The 17,979-nt window shown below is 36.0% G+C and overlaps 1 protein-coding gene across 3 annotated transcripts; it reads left to right on the top strand.

Moving 5' to 3' along the window:
- Nucleotides 1–1,004: 1,004 nt before the first annotated feature.
- LOC116290001 (uncharacterized) lies at nucleotides 1,005–15,011 on the top strand. Of its 3 annotated transcripts, XM_031696968.2 has the most exons (5): nucleotides 6,770–6,871; nucleotides 6,971–7,085; nucleotides 11,325–11,688; nucleotides 12,319–12,414; nucleotides 13,155–15,011. In XM_031696968.2, the coding sequence occupies exons 2-5, from the start codon at nucleotides 7,032–7,034 to the stop codon at nucleotides 13,370–13,372; spliced, it is 732 nt and encodes a 243-aa protein (XP_031552828.1). In that variant the 5' UTR covers nucleotides 6,770–6,871; nucleotides 6,971–7,031; the 3' UTR covers nucleotides 13,373–15,011. The 3 variants fall into 3 exon arrangements, with proteins under 3 accessions (XP_088895273.1, XP_031552828.1, XP_031552827.1); XM_089039147.1 differs by lacking the exons at nucleotides 6,770–6,871; nucleotides 6,971–7,085 and adding an exon at nucleotides 1,005–1,258; XM_031696967.2 differs by having other exon boundaries at nucleotides 6,770–7,085.
- The last annotated feature ends 2,968 nt before the right edge of the window (nucleotides 15,012–17,979 follow it).

Raw genomic sequence — 17,979 nt, 5'->3', positions numbered from 1 at the left:
TTGTCGAAAGTTCTGCTAACTTCTAGCTAGCATTCGTTTTTCTTATAAACAATTTTGTAAAACAAAAAGCTTTAAAAAAAGACAAGAAAATTTGAGTAACCTTAAAATCAGAGACAGAATTTGATATCACCGAAACTAGTTTTGGAAATGAATATATACTAAAATCAGTGTAGTTGTTTAAAAAATCTATAAATCACAAAACAAGTAAAACTGTGACTACATGTCTGATGGAAATGTCATCGCATACTTGTAAGAAGGAGTTGAAACGATAATGCAAGGAATTCATGATACTAAACATATATACGACGGACTTTATTTTAATAGTCGAGTGAATTATTTCTGAACCCCTAACTCACTAAAAACGTTTACGATAATCTGGTAAGCAACCTTGAAAGCGGTTAACAAGACTCTAAGTAAATTAGCCGAATAGAATTGTCGACATTGTCGCAATGGCTCTATGTTAAAACTAACGGCATCAGTTAACTGTAATCTGTCTAATCTTGCAAGGTATGCAAGCCAACTTTAAACGCAATTTTCTGATGATCAAACTTGACATGGAATCTCAGGAAAAACCAGTGGATTAAATAAATATAATTTTATCTAAAGTTAGCTTAATACTTAACTTATAATGCATGGCGACGGATGTATACAACCTATCCTTTAGCGATGGAGGGCCAGAATTATTACCCGACCTCGGTCCGCATATTCAAGACCTTGGGAATAATGGGACCTGGTTGTTAATTTAGCAATCCATTATCCAAGGATACCGGACAGCGCCAAGGAAGAGAAGTATTTTTTGTATAACAGAATACAGAATAAAAGAATGAGTATGAAGGAAATGTGTGAGGAGACAGGAAATTCAGAAAAAACTTTCCTGAGTTCCAGATAGGAATCGAACCCACCACCTTCCTTATCATAGACTGAAAGAAATATAACATTTTCATTAACGATATTACCATGTTGGTTTTGTGCTCCTTCTTGAATTTAAACATTTTAAGCTCAAAAATGTTTGGCATTTTTTCAATTTTCTATGAACTTTAAGAAAATAAGATTTTCAGCACATTTTACTAAATTCTATGCAAAATTTATTTTCGTCACGTGACCATGCGGCAGATGTCAGTTCCGAGCGTAATTTCACTGAGGCCATGAATTAATTATATGATCCAAAATTCCAGAAATCACTTCAACATGGAAGCAAACTTATTTCTTCATGTGATAAGTTTCATTCTACTAATCTTTGCATTGGGAAATGTCAAAGGTAAATCTATAAATAATATCAAGAAGCTAAGTTTTTCATTCGTATTAGGATAGATGAATGAATTGAAAGTCCTTTAATTCAGTTGTCGAAAGTTCTGCTAACTTCTAGCTAGCATTCGTGTTTTTGTATAAACAATTTTGTGGGGAAAAAAAGCTTTAAAAGAAGACGAGAAAATTTGAATATCCATAAAATCAGAGGCAGGATTTGATATCACCGAAACTAGTTTTGGAAAATGAAAAGATTATACTAAAAGGTAGTTGTTTAAAATATCTATAAATCACAAATTGAGTAAAACTGTGACTTCATGTCTGATGGAAATGTCATCGCATACTTGTAAGAAGGAGTTGAAACGATAATGCAACGAATTCATGTTACTAAACATATATACGACGGACTTTATTTTAATAGTCGAGTGAAAACTAAGGAAAGTAAGAAAAAATGCTCTTAATCTTAAGATTAAATCAAAAATCCCAAATGCGTAGAAAATGTTATTCTTTTAATAAATTAACGTAACTTATCAATAGAAAAAAATACTTACCTTGAATTGAAAATGGTAATTGAACTGAGTGAGTGCAATTTTGTCTGAAATCAAACGAGTTATTACAAAATTGCACAACCGCGCTAAATCCATTGAAATCTCCTGCTATAATAATACATTTAAGATTAAACTTTACTATAGTCAAAAAAAAAAATTTCCTATAATTTCTTTCTGATGCCTGTTTTTCACTTTTCTTTTCTGATATCTATACTGTTTTTTCAAATTCTATTTTTCTTCAATTTCATTGGCTAATCAAAAGAGTGCGATTTAAAACTCAAAATGTTGCGATTCGTGATTAAATCGCACTGCTGGGAGCCAATCAGATTACGGAAATCACCGGTGATTTTAAGATGGATGTAAGTAGACATGATAATGAAACCTCTAACTAACTAAGGACTAATTACTTTTTTTAAATTCCCGGCCGTGAAAAAAGTGTTAAAAGCTGTACCTAAACTTGTGCGTGATGGTAGCTGAGTTGAAATATTAAAGCGATATTCTTATATAGCTAATGGACTAGAGATTGATAATTTTTATCTTGTTTCCTTGAGATAAGCAGTGGTAATTAGAAAACTGATGTCTTGCTTAATTAGTCTGTAAAAACATTCATTTTTTTCTCTCATAACACTATACTTTAGTGCTCGAACACTAAAAGATTCAGTTATGCAAGGATTGTTGGTTGTATACGAAGTGGAAATATTCTAGAAACTGAAATGTGAAATGGGTATAGAACACCTAACGGGGTGGACCATTGGAAACCACAAGTTACTGATCTTCCCTTTTCAAGTCACGCAGCAGTTATTGGCAGAAACGAGTGGAGGTTGAGCAGAGGAAAAGAAAGAAAGGAAGGAAGGAAGGAGGGAAGGAAGGAAGAAAGAAAGAAAGAAGAAAGAGACAGGATCTTTAATGTAATGATCTATTATATCGAATATTCCGTGCGCACTTTGCATATCATTGATGTTGACAACCTGATACGGACCGTATCACGTCGTGCGTATCGTACCTGTCATTATCAGAATCAACCGATGAAAATCACCCATGAATGTTTCTGCTAGACTTTCTGGCATCTCGTCCCACAGAGTGGTTGCTCTTAAACAAAAACATCTTTTGCAAGTGTAACAGCTTCATCAACGATTTTTCGCGCAACGCATACCCAAAATGCAGTTCAATACTCTCGTAGAAGCGAGGCGATGTCAACAAACAAAATGGCGGCTTTTGAAATCGCTATAAATCGTCCCGTTTAACATGATGTTGATTTTCGAACGAACGTTGGGCAAAACGTTGACTCGTGTAACATGTATTAAAAATCGACGAGTCGTATCGCGAAAAATCGTCGTTGCGAAACGTCCCGTGTAACAGCTTAAACAAAAGCATTTTTCAGCAGAATACCAATAACTAATAAATAATAATAATCATCATCATCATCTTCACCATCATTATCATCATCATCTAAATCTAAATCTAAATCTAAAGACATACCACAAGTCAGCTCAAAGGGCGCTATTAATAACAAAGACAACAAAAAATATGTTTGAAGACATCGGACTTTTCTGGGGTTTGGACAAGTGCGCAACAGTCAACATCTTACGAGGTAAAATAGAAATAAATGAAGAAAGTGTAAAAATATCTGACAATGAAGAGCTCAAAGTGCTAGACACTAACGATTATTACAAATTTCTCGGTAAATATGAGAACTCGACGCAACTAGAGGAACAAGTCTATAATGAAGCAAGTAAGGAATACCAGAAACGCTTATCCGTAATATGGTCAAGTAACATATCCCTGCCAAGAAAAGTACACGCGACCAAGACCTTTGCCCTATCTGGTCTTCAGTACCACATGTGGACAAGCGACTGGAATATAAACCAACTGAAGGACATACAACGACGCACAAGAGAGATAGTCAGAAAAGAAGGAGGAATGCACCATCACGAATCCATTAAACTACTCTACCCAGAAGAACTAGGAGGAAGCGGCATGAAAAGCGTTGAGGACACTTTCAAATTTACAACAATCAAAATGGCAAACTATATTAACGAAGCAAAGACAAGAGGACCAAGCATGCAAGAACGCTTGAAATGAATAGAATCGCGCAAGGTAGGAGGTCAATTTTCAAACAGGCCACCAAGTACGCAGCAGAATATAACATCACGTGTGAGTTTGATGATACAGGCACTAACATACCTACAAGTAAAGACCCTACACCTGCCAACCAGACCAAAACGATAACCTCACCAAGTACGCAGCAGAATATAACATCACGTGTGACTTTGATTATACAGGCACTAAAATACCTACAAATAAAGACCCTACACCTGCCAACCAGACCAAAACAATAACTTCGCCTTCACCAAAATCAATAAAAGAGCTGCTGCGATCAAATATCACGGAGAAGTATATAAAAGAAACAAAACAGCAGACATGGCTTGGAGCCTACACCAACCAACAACTCCAAGACAAACAAATTTCACCAACAGCCGACCAGATCCTGAAGAAATGGAAAAACATTCTCGATATTGTCTACAGCCAACAAAGACATACCAACAAAGCAAAGCACAGATGACCATCACAGACACCAAATGCAGAATGTGCCATATGGCTACAGAATCAACAACACATGTACTGAGTGGCTGCTCAAAGATCGCCCAAAGCCTTTACACAGCCAGACACGACAGAATGCTGAGACCGATATACCACTGTTTGCTGGAAAAGTACAACTTCAGGAAAGCGACAATGGAAAGCCATGGCACCAACAAAATCTACCATCAGCAGTACTTCAAAATGAAAAGGCAAAAATATACTGGAATGTACCCTTTCAACTTGAGAAAGCTCCAGAAAATAGTGCCAATAAACCCGACATAGTTGTAGAAGATAAAGAAACTAATGCTTGGACACTATTTGAAGGCACAGTTTGTCAAGTTGGTAAGATTGCGGAGAGAACTGTTTAAAAACAAGAAAAATACACGGAACTACGTGCAGGCATCAAAAAAGAGTGCAAAAGCGCAAGGGTAAATCAGATTAACATAGTGTTTGACTTTCTCGCAGGACATCACGAACAGCTAAGAAAAGAACTAAGAACAATTACAAATACAGACAGGGAAGTGAACTTTCTTATAGAACGATGTCAGAAATGGATTTTAAGCAAGAACGTTAATATAGTCAAGAAGTTCTATGAATATGCATAAGCTGAAGAAAGGATTGTAAAAAATGATGAACTTAACCAGCCTAGACTTAGTCCGCTGGTCAATGTAAACATGATATATACAGACAAATAAAACTTGCCATAATAATAATAATAATAATAATAATAATAATAATAATAATAATACATATACATAATTTAGATAGAAGGATAATGAGCATGAAAAAAAGCCAGGCACCGTATTGCTTTAAAGCTGCGGAGGTAAAAATAAGTCTGATAAAGAGGCTCTCGGGAACTCTTTTGATAGGTTCCTTCAAGAGAATATGAACTAAGATAGTTCATATTCTCTTGTTCCTTTTCCTATAACGTTGGGCGTTTTCCCCCAAAAATATTCTTAGTTCGGATCCCGGACTTCTGATGCATTTCGGCGTATCCCCCTGGCCCAACCCAACACCACACCCCACCCCCCTTCCCTTCACTTTCCATGAAAAACGAACTTTGAACCGATAGGGTATTCTAAGACTAACTGTCAATGCTTTAAGGTTGATTTGGTGGAGATGTAAATACTCGTACTACTTTAACTGTTGTAACCGCTACAGCGAAAATTCCGGCCAAATCCACAGGTAGCCCAACAAGAAGGAAAAAGAGAATTTACTGCTTTTTACTCAAACTTTTTGAGGGGGCGGTAGTCCCTCTCGCTATGCCCCTGAATCGCTATCTAAGTATTCATACAACGTTACGGTACGTTGTTACTATATATATGTGCGTGCTGTTGGTAAGCAACACTTCCGGATCTAAAGTCTTGCTTTCTATCTCGTCACTTTTTACATACTATAGAAATCCATTCTAACTGTAGACTACGAACAGGCTCTACAGGCTCCAACTGAGCTTCTTTAGACCACTTTTCATAGTCCATCTTTCCCCATTTTCGTGCCCAGAGCCCCCTCATATCGAAAATCGGAGTCCACGGTCTCTCGCTCGGCCGCTGCACTCCCCACGCTTGGAGATTGTAACGGTACGATGCCGAAATGGCTTCTGGGCCCAAAAATCTTGGGATCACTCTTCCACAGTCTCTCGTCACAGGTTTCCCAGCCTAACTCCAGCCTATATGTTTATCAGGTCTTTGTAACTTACAGCGGGTTTCCTGTGGAATAACTTAATCCCTTTTCAAAGAAATCACAGAAGAGGTAGGAAATCAGTAGTGAGAAAATTGCTTTTCATATAAAATCTAAAAAAATTAAATCCCCCCCCCCCCCCCCCCCCCCAAAAAAGTTTTATAACTAATAAAGCTTTCCGAGTTGTTTTGGGAGTATTTAGGGTGTTTTGAGATGGTCTTGAAATAAAATACTTATGCGGTCCCGGCAAAGGTGAAAGCTATCCACATCGAGTGTGTAAATTTACTTGAAAAAATAAACCGATTTGTGGAGTTTATTTAATTGCTATCATTACTTTAAGTTGAAGTACTTTTTGAAGACCACTTATGGGTGGTTTTCATGATTTCAGCAACATGGTAACCGAAAAGTTCGATTTCAATAACAACATTTTATAACTTACCAAGGATACTTCTCTCTATAAAATGCAATCAATCTGTTTCGATCTAAAGCCACTTTATCGTAAGAGATGCATTTCTATTGTTAATTTCAATCACCGCCAGCTTTAACAAAATATTTCGTTATATAATATCTATATCGTGAAGACTATATATCGATCGTGTCAATATTTTGAATAAAATGAAAGTTTGAATAATCAACCAATGAGAAAGTAGCTAAGATTAGTAGAGCAATCAGCCAATCAGAGATTCTCTACCATTCCAGAGCCGTTCTGCGTGACGACCGACACTAAGAACGGATGCGAGGGAAACTACGTGCCGGCCGGCAGGCTAAGTTTTATAGACTCGAGAATACTTAAGCATGGAAAATGTAGCGGAAAATGTAAGGTATTAGAACCTGCTGATAGATATTCTACTGATCTGTGAGAATAGCTTGTTTATACTTTAGTATATTCAGGTCAAATCATTCTCAACTTCCACTTGTAGTTTATAAATGAATGAAAAAGTCGTGTTGAAGAAGAAGCCCCTAAAATGTCACTAAAATCCAATGTGTATCTCATCAGTTTCCTCTGTGGGTTGTTATCTTTTCATACAAACGAAGGTAAGCGATGCTATATTACAATTTGCACGTTTTAAAATGACCCGTTAATTGTATCGTTGTCACAAAGAACCGTGGACTTTACCGCTCGAGCTCTTGTCGATTATAATCAAATAGTCACGACATACAATACAATACAATAACTTTATTTCTACTTGAATTACAAGATAGCAAGTACATGCTAATATCTCCAAGTTAGACATGATAGAATATTTGTTACTTAACTTAATGCTTAGTGTACACTGTTACTTAGCTATTTTTATAAGAGTATTACAAAATATTTCACTTGATAATTTGAAAATTATTTCACTTGATAATTTGAAAATTAAACGAGACTTACCTGGAAGTTGAAGTTTGATTGTAATTCTACCAAGTTACAGAATGCTGAGAGATTACATGAGATAGCAAGCACATGCGTGCCAATCAGTTTTAGAAGACTGAATGTACGTGTTACCTTGTAGGTTACTATATTATGGGTGGGCTAGGGTTATGGGCATGTAATCTCTCAGTATTCTGTAACTTGGTAGAATTACAATCAAACTTCAACTTCCAGGTAAGTCTCGTTTAATTTTCAAATTCTACCTCGTTACCATGCTGAGAGATCCCATGAGATTTCAAAGCAACACGGACATGAAGCCCAATAAAGCAAAATTTATTGTTAATAAGATGCACTGTACATTAAAACTTACTGTATATATCTGACAACAATGATTTTGCATAGGTTAGAAGCCTTAATTATTGGCTTTTTATATAGTATCGAGCAAAACAACATTCAGATGACCATCCTACAGTTTTCAAGATCTCATCTAGGTTTACAGAAGCCCTACTGGCTGCTGACGTAGAGGCTGCTCTAGTGCTGTGGGAAGAATAGGTGGATATGTTGATCCCAGCCAAAGACATTACTTTTCATACCCACCTATAGTTATAGTGTCTCTACTAATATTATTATAAGGCCCTTGCATAGCTTATAAACAGCCTAGAATTGGTACTACCTCTAAGTGCTTCAGTCCTTTTAAGGTATTCTTTCAATGTGGTCACAACACAAATAGAAGGCTTATCATAAGGTTCTAAGACAACTTGAGGGTTAGATAACCCAGGTTTGCTTTGTTTTACATGGTCTGAAATAACAAAAAGTAATTTTGTTCTGAGACTCAAACACGTTTTTAACATCTAACATATGAATAGGATATAGTCTGGCCCCTAGCCTTTGGCCAGTGATAAGTAACAACAACGTACATAACAAGCTTGTAAGTAAGCTGTTTCAAAGTTAATGTCTCAACTGGATGCAGTGTCCCCAGATACTTTAGTACTACTTGGACATCCCATATCTCTTGGTATTTTGTTCTAATAGGTTAGGTATAAGTTCTGATGCTGATAGACTAATATTCTGCGTCTCAGCTTCGATTCAGACATTGTAAAATTGTGTAGTTTTTCTCTTGTAAAGCACGTACACAACCAAACTGATCGGCGTGATCATTGCACTGATTGGCACGCATGCGCTTGCTATCTCATGGGATCTCTCAGCATGGTAACAAGGTAGAATGAGTGAATGTGCTTCGAGTGTGCATCTAGTCAATCGATGACCATGCATATTTATCAGTTCTTCTTCATAGTCTTCACTATATTTTTATAATATATTTGTATTTATTATATTTATGTTTTTTTAAGCGCTTTTATCCATATTGACTTCCTGAATAGAGAGAAATATATCTATTTGACTATATCTTCGAATTACTGCAGCCAAACAAACATAGTACTGAAAATGTATAGGGATTTTGTGTATAATTGTTGATTTTCAGCGTAAATATTGAATAATATAAACTTCAATTGTTGTAACTTAATGAGTGTCTTGTAGTAGTTCTATGTTCAGTAGTATAGTTATGTGTTCAGTCAACTGAGGACTGACTAGCTTTGTTCTGGTGTTTTTTCACATTTTAAAATTCTCATAACTTTGAAAAACTAAAGTATTTGATATTTCTACCTTAAAATTTGCAACTCTAGAGATCTGTTTAAATTATTCTAAGCTAGAATTTTAACGTAAAGTTTAATGAATGTATAACATCTAAAGAATTAAGAATGTTTGCCAATGAGATATGCTACTGGTTGTCCCTCCTTATAAGTATTCAGAGCTACAGAGATGGTAAATACCTTGTAAATACCCAACAAAATGGAAAACTGGCAAAGTGAAAACAGTATTTAAGGGAGGAGATAAACAAGACTGTGGAAATTACAGACCACTGTCCATGTTGAGTTTACCCAGTAAGATAACAGAATCTGTAATTTGTGAATCAGTTGATCCTCATTTACAACTAATACTACATAAAAAACCAGTGGGGATATAAGAAGGGTTTGTCTTCAGACTCATTGCTACTGTATATTTCTGAAACCTGGAAAAAGCTTATTGATACTGACAAAGTCATTGGTGCCATTTTTATTGACTTCAGAAAAGTATTTGATTCTGAATTGACCATAACATTCTGTCTTACAAGATGCAAAGCTGTGGTATCAGTGGAGATCTCCTTATCTGGATAAGTAATTACATAAACGGAAGAAGTCAATTTACTGAAATAGATGGTGTGCAGTCTGATATGTGTGCTGTATTACCTATGGAGTTCCACAAGGGTCACTTTTGGGACCTCAGCTATTCTCCATATATTATGTAAATGACTTTTGTGACGCTGTCATAAAAGGAGAGATGCATCTGTATGCAGACGACACAACTATCTTTGTTGTTGGAGATAGTGTCGATGATATAGTCAGTCATCTCAATGCTGTCTCTGAGGAAGTGTATCAGTGGACTGCTATGAACAAACTTTCTGTCCATTCTGGAAAATCTGATGCAATGATAATAAAAAGGAACAGATTTACTGGACCCCTATTACCCGTCATATTTGGAACTACAATAATTGGATATAAGAACAAAACAAAATGTCTAGGTGTAACTATAGATGACAGATTAACATGGAGAGATCATATTGATAATGTCTGTACATCATATAACAAGCAAATTTGTGCCTTAAGAAATACAAGATATTTGCCATCCCAGTTATTAGAGGATATATATTTTAAAACAGTAATACCATGTGTTACATATGGGATTGGGGTTTGGGAAAATTGTTCCCTTGCAATGTTCAAAAGATTAGAAGATCTTCATATTAAGTCTGCGAGAATCATCCATAAGATATCTACTAAGGTAATGGATTGGGAAATCCTGAAATTATCTAAGTGGCAGAATCTAGGATATCTATATAAACGTAAAATAGCAACAGAGGTCTTTAGGATCAAAGAGTCTGATCATAGATTGTCACAAAATTTCAACTACAACTGAAAGAAAGGGTGTTTTATTACAAATTAGATTTAAGAACTATGAACTGGGCAGAAATAGTCTTGACTTTCGAGGCCCAATCATATGGAATAGCCTGGACAGGAGTACTAGAAACATTAAAGATCTGAATACTTTTAAAAAGGTTTTAAAGAATAATAAGAAAATAATTGGCCAGGTAACTTTTTCTAAGGGAACTTGTTTTAATCACAATGAAGATAATAGTTATATATATTATTGATTATAAAATCAATCATAATTTTCGAAATATATTCTCACTAACTTAATTCTATGTATTTATTTACTCATTTATTTATTCTTTATTATTAATATATATATATATATCTTTTTCATAGGATATTGTCATATTTGTAGAATATCACTTTGAAATTGAATATTTTATAATTCTATTATAGATTAATTATTAGATTTTTTTATTTATCTTAAATAGTTAGTTAAATAGTTAGTTAGATATGCAAGTCCACATCAGCTATATAGCTGCCAGTTTTTAGACCTGCTGAAACAAATAAAGTTGTATATATGTATGTGTGTGTGTGTGTAGGTGTGTAGGTGTGTGGGTGTATGGGTGGGTGTGTGTGTGTGTGTATGAAAATATGAATTTTAAAATTTATGATAATGAGATAGCGGCCATTATTGCATTTATATCATAATAGTAACGAAATTACCGAAAAAATTTTAAAAAATTGCTGTTTACATTAATATGCACAAATCTTTGGTAATAACGTCATTAAACTTTTTATTAACTGCAAATATTGCTGTCTGGAGTTGGTCGATAAGCCGAAATTCGGAATCCGGAATAAATATACTAAAACACAGAATTACCAAAAACTAAAATTTTACAACATTATCCGATGAAAAATGGGAATGGCTGACACTTTTTGACATTTATTTATTCCTAGCCACTACAGTTCCAGCTATTCCGGGATCCTGCCTTCAATTGTGAATCTTTGACCATCCCTTGTAATATTAGCGATATTAACAAAGCAAATGCTGTTCGTTTGTACATCGATAAGAAAATGATACAAGAACATGATATGAAGAAAAACAAAACTGAATGTGCTACTGAAGGTATTGATGATATCCACAAGAAAAATTGTGCTTCAAGAATGAATGGTTCATTTCTGGATGGTAATAATATGCTTTTCAAGATGGACCCTCCTTGGCCGGAGTTGAACCAAAGTATAGCTGGCTGCGAAGTAAGGTACCCCGATGGACGTGAAAATGACCATCATCGAAAAAGGATAGATTACCATTATTGTCAAGGTTTGTGTTCCATGGGAACTCGCTTATGAATGATTAATGATTAATGATATTAATGATTAATGAATAAATAAAACAGATGGATATTAATAGATTAGTGAACAGAGGAGTGTATGAATGAATAGATGGATGCGAAACAGATAAATGAACGAACGAAAGAACGGATGAATGAATGGATGAGTGAATAGATGGATGGACGTACCAATGGGTGATAGAATTAATGGTTGAATGAATGCCGAATAGATAGATGTTACGTACGAATGACTGATTGAATCTAGTGGTGGAATGAATGCTAGCTAGTACAAGTTAGTGCTAGTTATGTAGTAGAGTTTCATGGATAGAGTGTTTGCACTCTAAACCATCCAAAACTTTGATTTTCATCCAATAATTCAACAAATTTAAACCCAGGTTAGTGCTAATATGCTGTTTGAATATTTGTAAAAGTAGTAAGATGTCAATAACAACAGCAACAATAGCAGCAACAACAAAGTCTGGCTGCCCATGTACTAATCTCGATTGTAATAATCTAAATGCAGAAATATTATTTTTAAAGTATCTCTTACATGAAGTAGGGTAATGATGTTCGAATTCTTCGTAAAGTATGAATCAGTTAAATCATCCTGTATCTTTTAGCTACCAACAATGGTACTGGAAAGCCTACTGGAAAGCCTACTGTAACAAAGAATACAGAACGTCCAGAATGTTCAACTGAAAAACCTCCCAATTCAGGTATATATCACTTATTACTCTAAAACTTCCAATGTTCGATGTTCGTCGAAAGTCACGTGACAGTTATGTGTATGCTCTCTCTCTCTCTCTCTCTCTCTCTCTCTCTCTCTCTCTCTCTCTCTCTCTCTCTCTCTCTCTCTCTCGATATATATATATATAATATGTCTAGTATAGTAGGAATAAATTATGCGTTCGGCGTGAGTAATGAAATATCGCTCTGGGATCCTCACGAGTACCCTACATTTCATATTCCGGCTGCGTTACCAGCGTGGTTGTTGCCTTGTGGTGTAGTGGTTAACACATCGGACTAGAATACCGAAGACGTGGGTTCGATTCCCGCCAAGGGCATTTGATATTTTTCTCTTATTCTCTCTATATATGTCTATAATGTTGACCGAAACGATATATATATATAAATTAAAATATTCAGATTTAACTGTCAAGTAATTATTGCATTAAAAAGTCTGGGATAAAATGTTTTATCCAGTGAAGAGGAAACAGAAAGAGTTTTTGAAGTGTTAATAAGCTGTTAAGGGCCAAAAAACTTGTTGGTCACTTGGTAGTTAAATCTGAATATTGTATATTTTGTTTCGGTCAACTTTCTTGTGATTTACTGTATATATATGTGGCAGAAGTTTTTTTTGCCAATCTTTTTGTTATTTGCGGTGCTAGACTTTGGTGCACAAGTTCCTTAGTCGTATTAATTGAATGTGATATTTTTTGCTTCCTTCGTCTTATAGATTCAAACGGGGATGACAATTGTCGTACCGTCGTGATAATTTTATCAGTTTTACTTGTTTTCTTCTTCTTTACTTCCGCGGTCTTGCTGGGTTTGCTTATCTATCGTCGCAAATCGAAAAAGAGGCATAATAAACTGCCTTGCAATAATGACGAAGAAAATGAAAATAAGCCACGAGATGAAATATCAATGGATGTAGTGACTAACGGCCAATGTTAACCGTGCATCAGGTGATATGCGAAATGTGGAGTAAGGAGTAGACGTTTAATCAATGGACTACTTCGACGATACAGTGGCCATCTTGTCAGGTGGCAAAACAAAACAAAGATGACAAAAGATATCTAGAGTTTCGTGTGGTTGTCTTTCTTTTATGGGTCAAGGTGATCTATGTGTCGTCTTAATTCATCTTTTGTTATATTCTCTTGTGGTGAACTGTTAATTTCAGTGGACGTCATTACTGTAACAAAGCTTTATTTGCCTCTTGGAAGCCCCATGATGTCTTGCAATCGTCGAAGTAGTCCATTCATTACGTCAGCAATCTCGTACCCAGAGCCTGCGTTTCTTCTGGCCTGCGGCGAAGTACAAGGGCTCTGGCATATATCCATTTTTTGAAACCGGGATTTCTTGGACTTCCGATATAAGAGCGCTTGCGTTCAAAGACTTTATTTTGATCGGAAGAAAACGCAGAACTCTGTTTTAAAGCTTGATTTTCATTGATTACATTTCATTTCCGAAAAGCTGCGCATGCGCCAAAAAGTGGATTATGCCAGAGCCCTCGTTCTTCGCCGCAGGACAGAAGAAACGCAGGCTCTGGGTACGAGATGGTTACGTCAGTCGAACGAACATTATCTAGACTGAACCGCGCATGCGTCAGCAATAACATTTTTTAAAAAATATTTATAATGCGTATATTTCATGTAATAATAATAAACCACTTTCAAAATTATCTTGGATGCGAGATTAAAAGATGAGTTTGTATCTTTTCTTTTGTATTTTTCTGTTAGCCTCGCACCCAAGATAACTTTAAAAGGGTCTTTTTATCCCAGCCTGCGCATGCGTCCGCTACGTCTCGTGTTCCTAAGCTTGCTTCTCTCGTACTCTACAGCTCCAAGCGTGATTATATTCACAGCACAGAGACATGTGCGCGCGTTTTATATTTCTTCTATGCATATACTTATTTCAAAAAAGTTGGTCAACTGAAAAGCTACACAGCTGAGACCGGCAAGGATTATGGGTAGATACATTTTACATGTTTCAACACAGTTTACCGCGTTACATCTTCATCTCCTTCGAGTATCATCAAGCTCCAGTTTGTATCAAAAGCTTTACTTGTTTAATATGAAATTGTGCTTCCCCTGATTCTAAGCGATCATTGCTTTGTAGGTTTTTGGTGACTACCTTTATTGAAATAAGTATATACCTAATACACTCAATCGAAATATGGTGACCAATTTGAATAACTATTGTTCTGCACTGACTAGCGACTAACTAGCCTCTCATACATGTGAAAATGCTTTTATGTTTCCACTTGAACACAAGGTTAGTCAGTCCACAACAATTATTCAAATTGGTAACCATATTTCGTTAATTTCGGCTTATGAGATGCAAAAATGTAAAAATATAAATAAATCTGTACCTATTATTAATGCATATCTCACAAAATAATATTTTTCGAGGCGTTTTATCCATAAAGAACTCGAAAATATGATTTGAGCGCAATGTAAAAAACGTCCTAAATTATGATTTTATGTAGATGGAAAGTTAGCTAAAACCTTCTTTTGCATCAAAGTCTTAGTACTTTGATGCAAGACACAATGTTTTGAAGTAAGAAAAAATATATTCAGTATGTATGTTTTCACTTTTTAGGTCTAAAAGATTCTGTATATATCTTTTGTGATATCTATTAGATATTATAAAAGTTAGCTAAAACACTTCTTTTGCATCAAAGTCTTAGTACTTTGATGCAAGACACAACGTTTTGAAGTAAGAAAAAATATATTCAGTATGTATGTTTTCACTTTTTAGGTCTAAAAGATTCTGTATGTATCTTTTGTGATATCTATTAGATATTATAAAATAGATATAATATATTCCTTTTTTTTATAAAAAAGTGAAAATATGTAATATACATATGCATAAACTCTGACCTTCCAAGGTATATAAGCATGTAAGTATATCGGGTGCATTGTGGGTAGTTTAATGACGCTGCATTACTGACCATTGAAAAATGTAAAGTATAAGACTTCTGGGGCAATTAATTTTTAAAATTTGACCTTTTAATGGACATACGAGTGTCTGAGTGTTTCGGAGTCAAAGTAATGCGAGTGTAAAAAAGGTTTTTAAGTAATGGTAGTATAGTGTAAATACAGAAAGAACTGGAATTTTTAAGTAATGGTAGTATAGTGTAAATACAGAAAGAACTGGAAGGCCCACAGATAGCCCAAGCTGGCTATTAGTGTTTATTTATCGTCAAATTACAGTAATAAACAAAATTCAAAAATTCATACAAATAAAGGTCTTATACCTTGCGTCTTATGTTTTCTTTTGGGTCTCTGTGAAGTTTCAAGCCATTTGCATCAATATTGAGCGAGTATCTTAGTGGAGTACACCAAAGCTCGCTTGAACCCAAAATGTGCCACTAATTCGCTTCTAGTTCAGTCAATTACACATCACGACGAAATTCCTTTACAGAACCTTAGTCCAATACCTAACACATCCACACCATTGACCTCCGTTCAGCTATTCAATGCACGCTATCCATTTTTAAAGCAACTTTTTACCAAGGCTATGTTCGAGCACAAAAGCCCAAAAAACGAGATTTTTCACATCAACGCTTATTTGCATGAGTCTGGGGTTCTCGTGGCATGCATTCTCTTACCCTGTGCTTCTTATATAAACGTTCCCGTTCTCTCTGGACTCGCACATTTTAGCTCCTTTGCGGGAAACGAGAAGCAAGGGAAAAACTCCCACCCCCTCTCCCCGCAGCGATGAATGACCATAGTCACATAAAAACCATCGAAGCTAGTCGCTCGCGAAAGTAGTATAGGGAATGGGGGTTCCAGCGCAATCTCAACACGGGGCAAGACCCGTGTCAAAAATCCACCTACGGACGACCCCCACTCCAAGTGTGGTTGAGGGCAACAGCGCACTTAAATATGTTAGTCTATATATGGAGTGCGAAGAATGTAAGAAGTTCGTTAACGACTTTTGCATAATTTGTCTAAGACCTAAAGTTATCGTACCTAAGCCAGAACCCTTTTGGTGTTGTGGTAAGAAAATGCAAATAGAAGACGACACGTCAGCACAGTGTTACGAGTGTGGTAAGAATATTCGTAATGCCGTACCAAATGCTACCAGAGAGCAGTATTACGCCAATGGAGGTCGTAAGAAAACGCCATATAAGAGAATAAAATACTTCAGGGACTGGATGAGTCATATCCAAGGTTTACATCCGGTATATTTAAGCGACGAAGTAAAGAAGAAAATCATAGACCATTTAGAAGAGCCAACCCCACAAAGTCTACGAAAAACGTTGAAAAAATTAAAGCTAGGGAAATATTACAAAGCTATTCCCTATCTTTTGTCTGAAATTACCGGTAAGTCTATTCCTGAGGTTTCTGATATGACAAAAGCCGAGTGGATGTTTTGTCGGCTGAATAAGGATATTCCTTATTATCCTGACGTAATTTACGAAATATTTTATAAAATAGACCCCAGTCACCCGCTGTTAGAATGGATTCCGAGAAGATGATTTTACACAAGTTTTTTCACATTTGTGTAATATTTTGTGAAAACGATGCAGGCTGTGTAATATTTTGTGAAACTAATTTGCATATGAACCAGACAGCCGGCGTTCAATATGTAAATAGAATCCTGTTTTGCTTCCGAGAAGATGATTTTACACAAGTTTTTTCACATTTGTGTAATATTTTGTGAAAACGATGCAGGCTGCGTAATATTTTGTGTAATATTTTGTGAAACTAATTTGCATATGAACCAGACAGCCGGCGTTCAATATGTAAATAGAATCCTGTTTTGCTTTTTTCAAAGCAGATGTTTACTGAGCAAGCTTTCTTTGAAGCTCTTCTTTTGCCTCCTGGTAGATCTTTTTGCGAGATTCCTCGGAAAGATCTTTTACGACTGTTTTTTTGTTCCTTATGTCCGACTTTAGTTTCTCGTATTTGTCTTCTTCGGTCAGAATAAGCGAGAATTCTACGTCGTCTATCTTTCTGTCACGCAAAGCCTTTGAGACAAGGTCGGTAATAGTATTTACTTTAGCCCTAGACAGAGCTATTGTCGTGTCATGCTTGGATATTTTCGTGGATAGCTTTTTCATAATACCCGTAGCAACAGCCGAGATAATACCACAGGCTGCCCCAACGCCGGCCAAAGGAACTCCAACGATTATTCCCGGTCCAGTAAGCGAAGTAGCAACGCCGGAGCCCGTTAACACAACAGATATGGACCCTGAAGTTATCGCAATCTTATGTAGCGTACTCCGGGCTCTGACGTACTTTTTTCGGACTTTTTCATAGTGTTTTGTTTGCCCTTCCAAGTAAGCCAGGATTAAATTTGCTTTATTCAATCGAAAGTTTTCGGCGTTTAGTTCGTTAGGTGTAGTATAGGGAACATCTGGGTACAACTTAGGTGCTGATGGTATAACATCCATTATATATACTAATGTACGACGCTTTTGGGAATGATATTGAGGAGCAGCCACATCACGATAATCGAGATTACTGGAATTGGAGAGCATTTAGGAAGATGTTTCCACATGCAGACCCTAGTAAGTTCGAAAGGAGGCCTGATGGGATTTACTTCAACGG

The sequence above is a fragment of the Actinia tenebrosa genome, unplaced genomic scaffold (genome assembly GCF_029948245.1).
Source record: "Actinia tenebrosa isolate PJP-AT-01 unplaced genomic scaffold, QUT_ActTen_1.0 PGA_scaffold6__47_contigs__length_16458017, whole genome shotgun sequence".
NCBI classification, from domain to species: Eukaryota; Metazoa; Cnidaria; class Anthozoa; order Actiniaria; family Actiniidae; genus Actinia; species Actinia tenebrosa.
The sequence above is the reverse complement of the archived record's forward strand: the minus strand, read 5'-3'. Positions and strand labels throughout refer to the sequence as shown.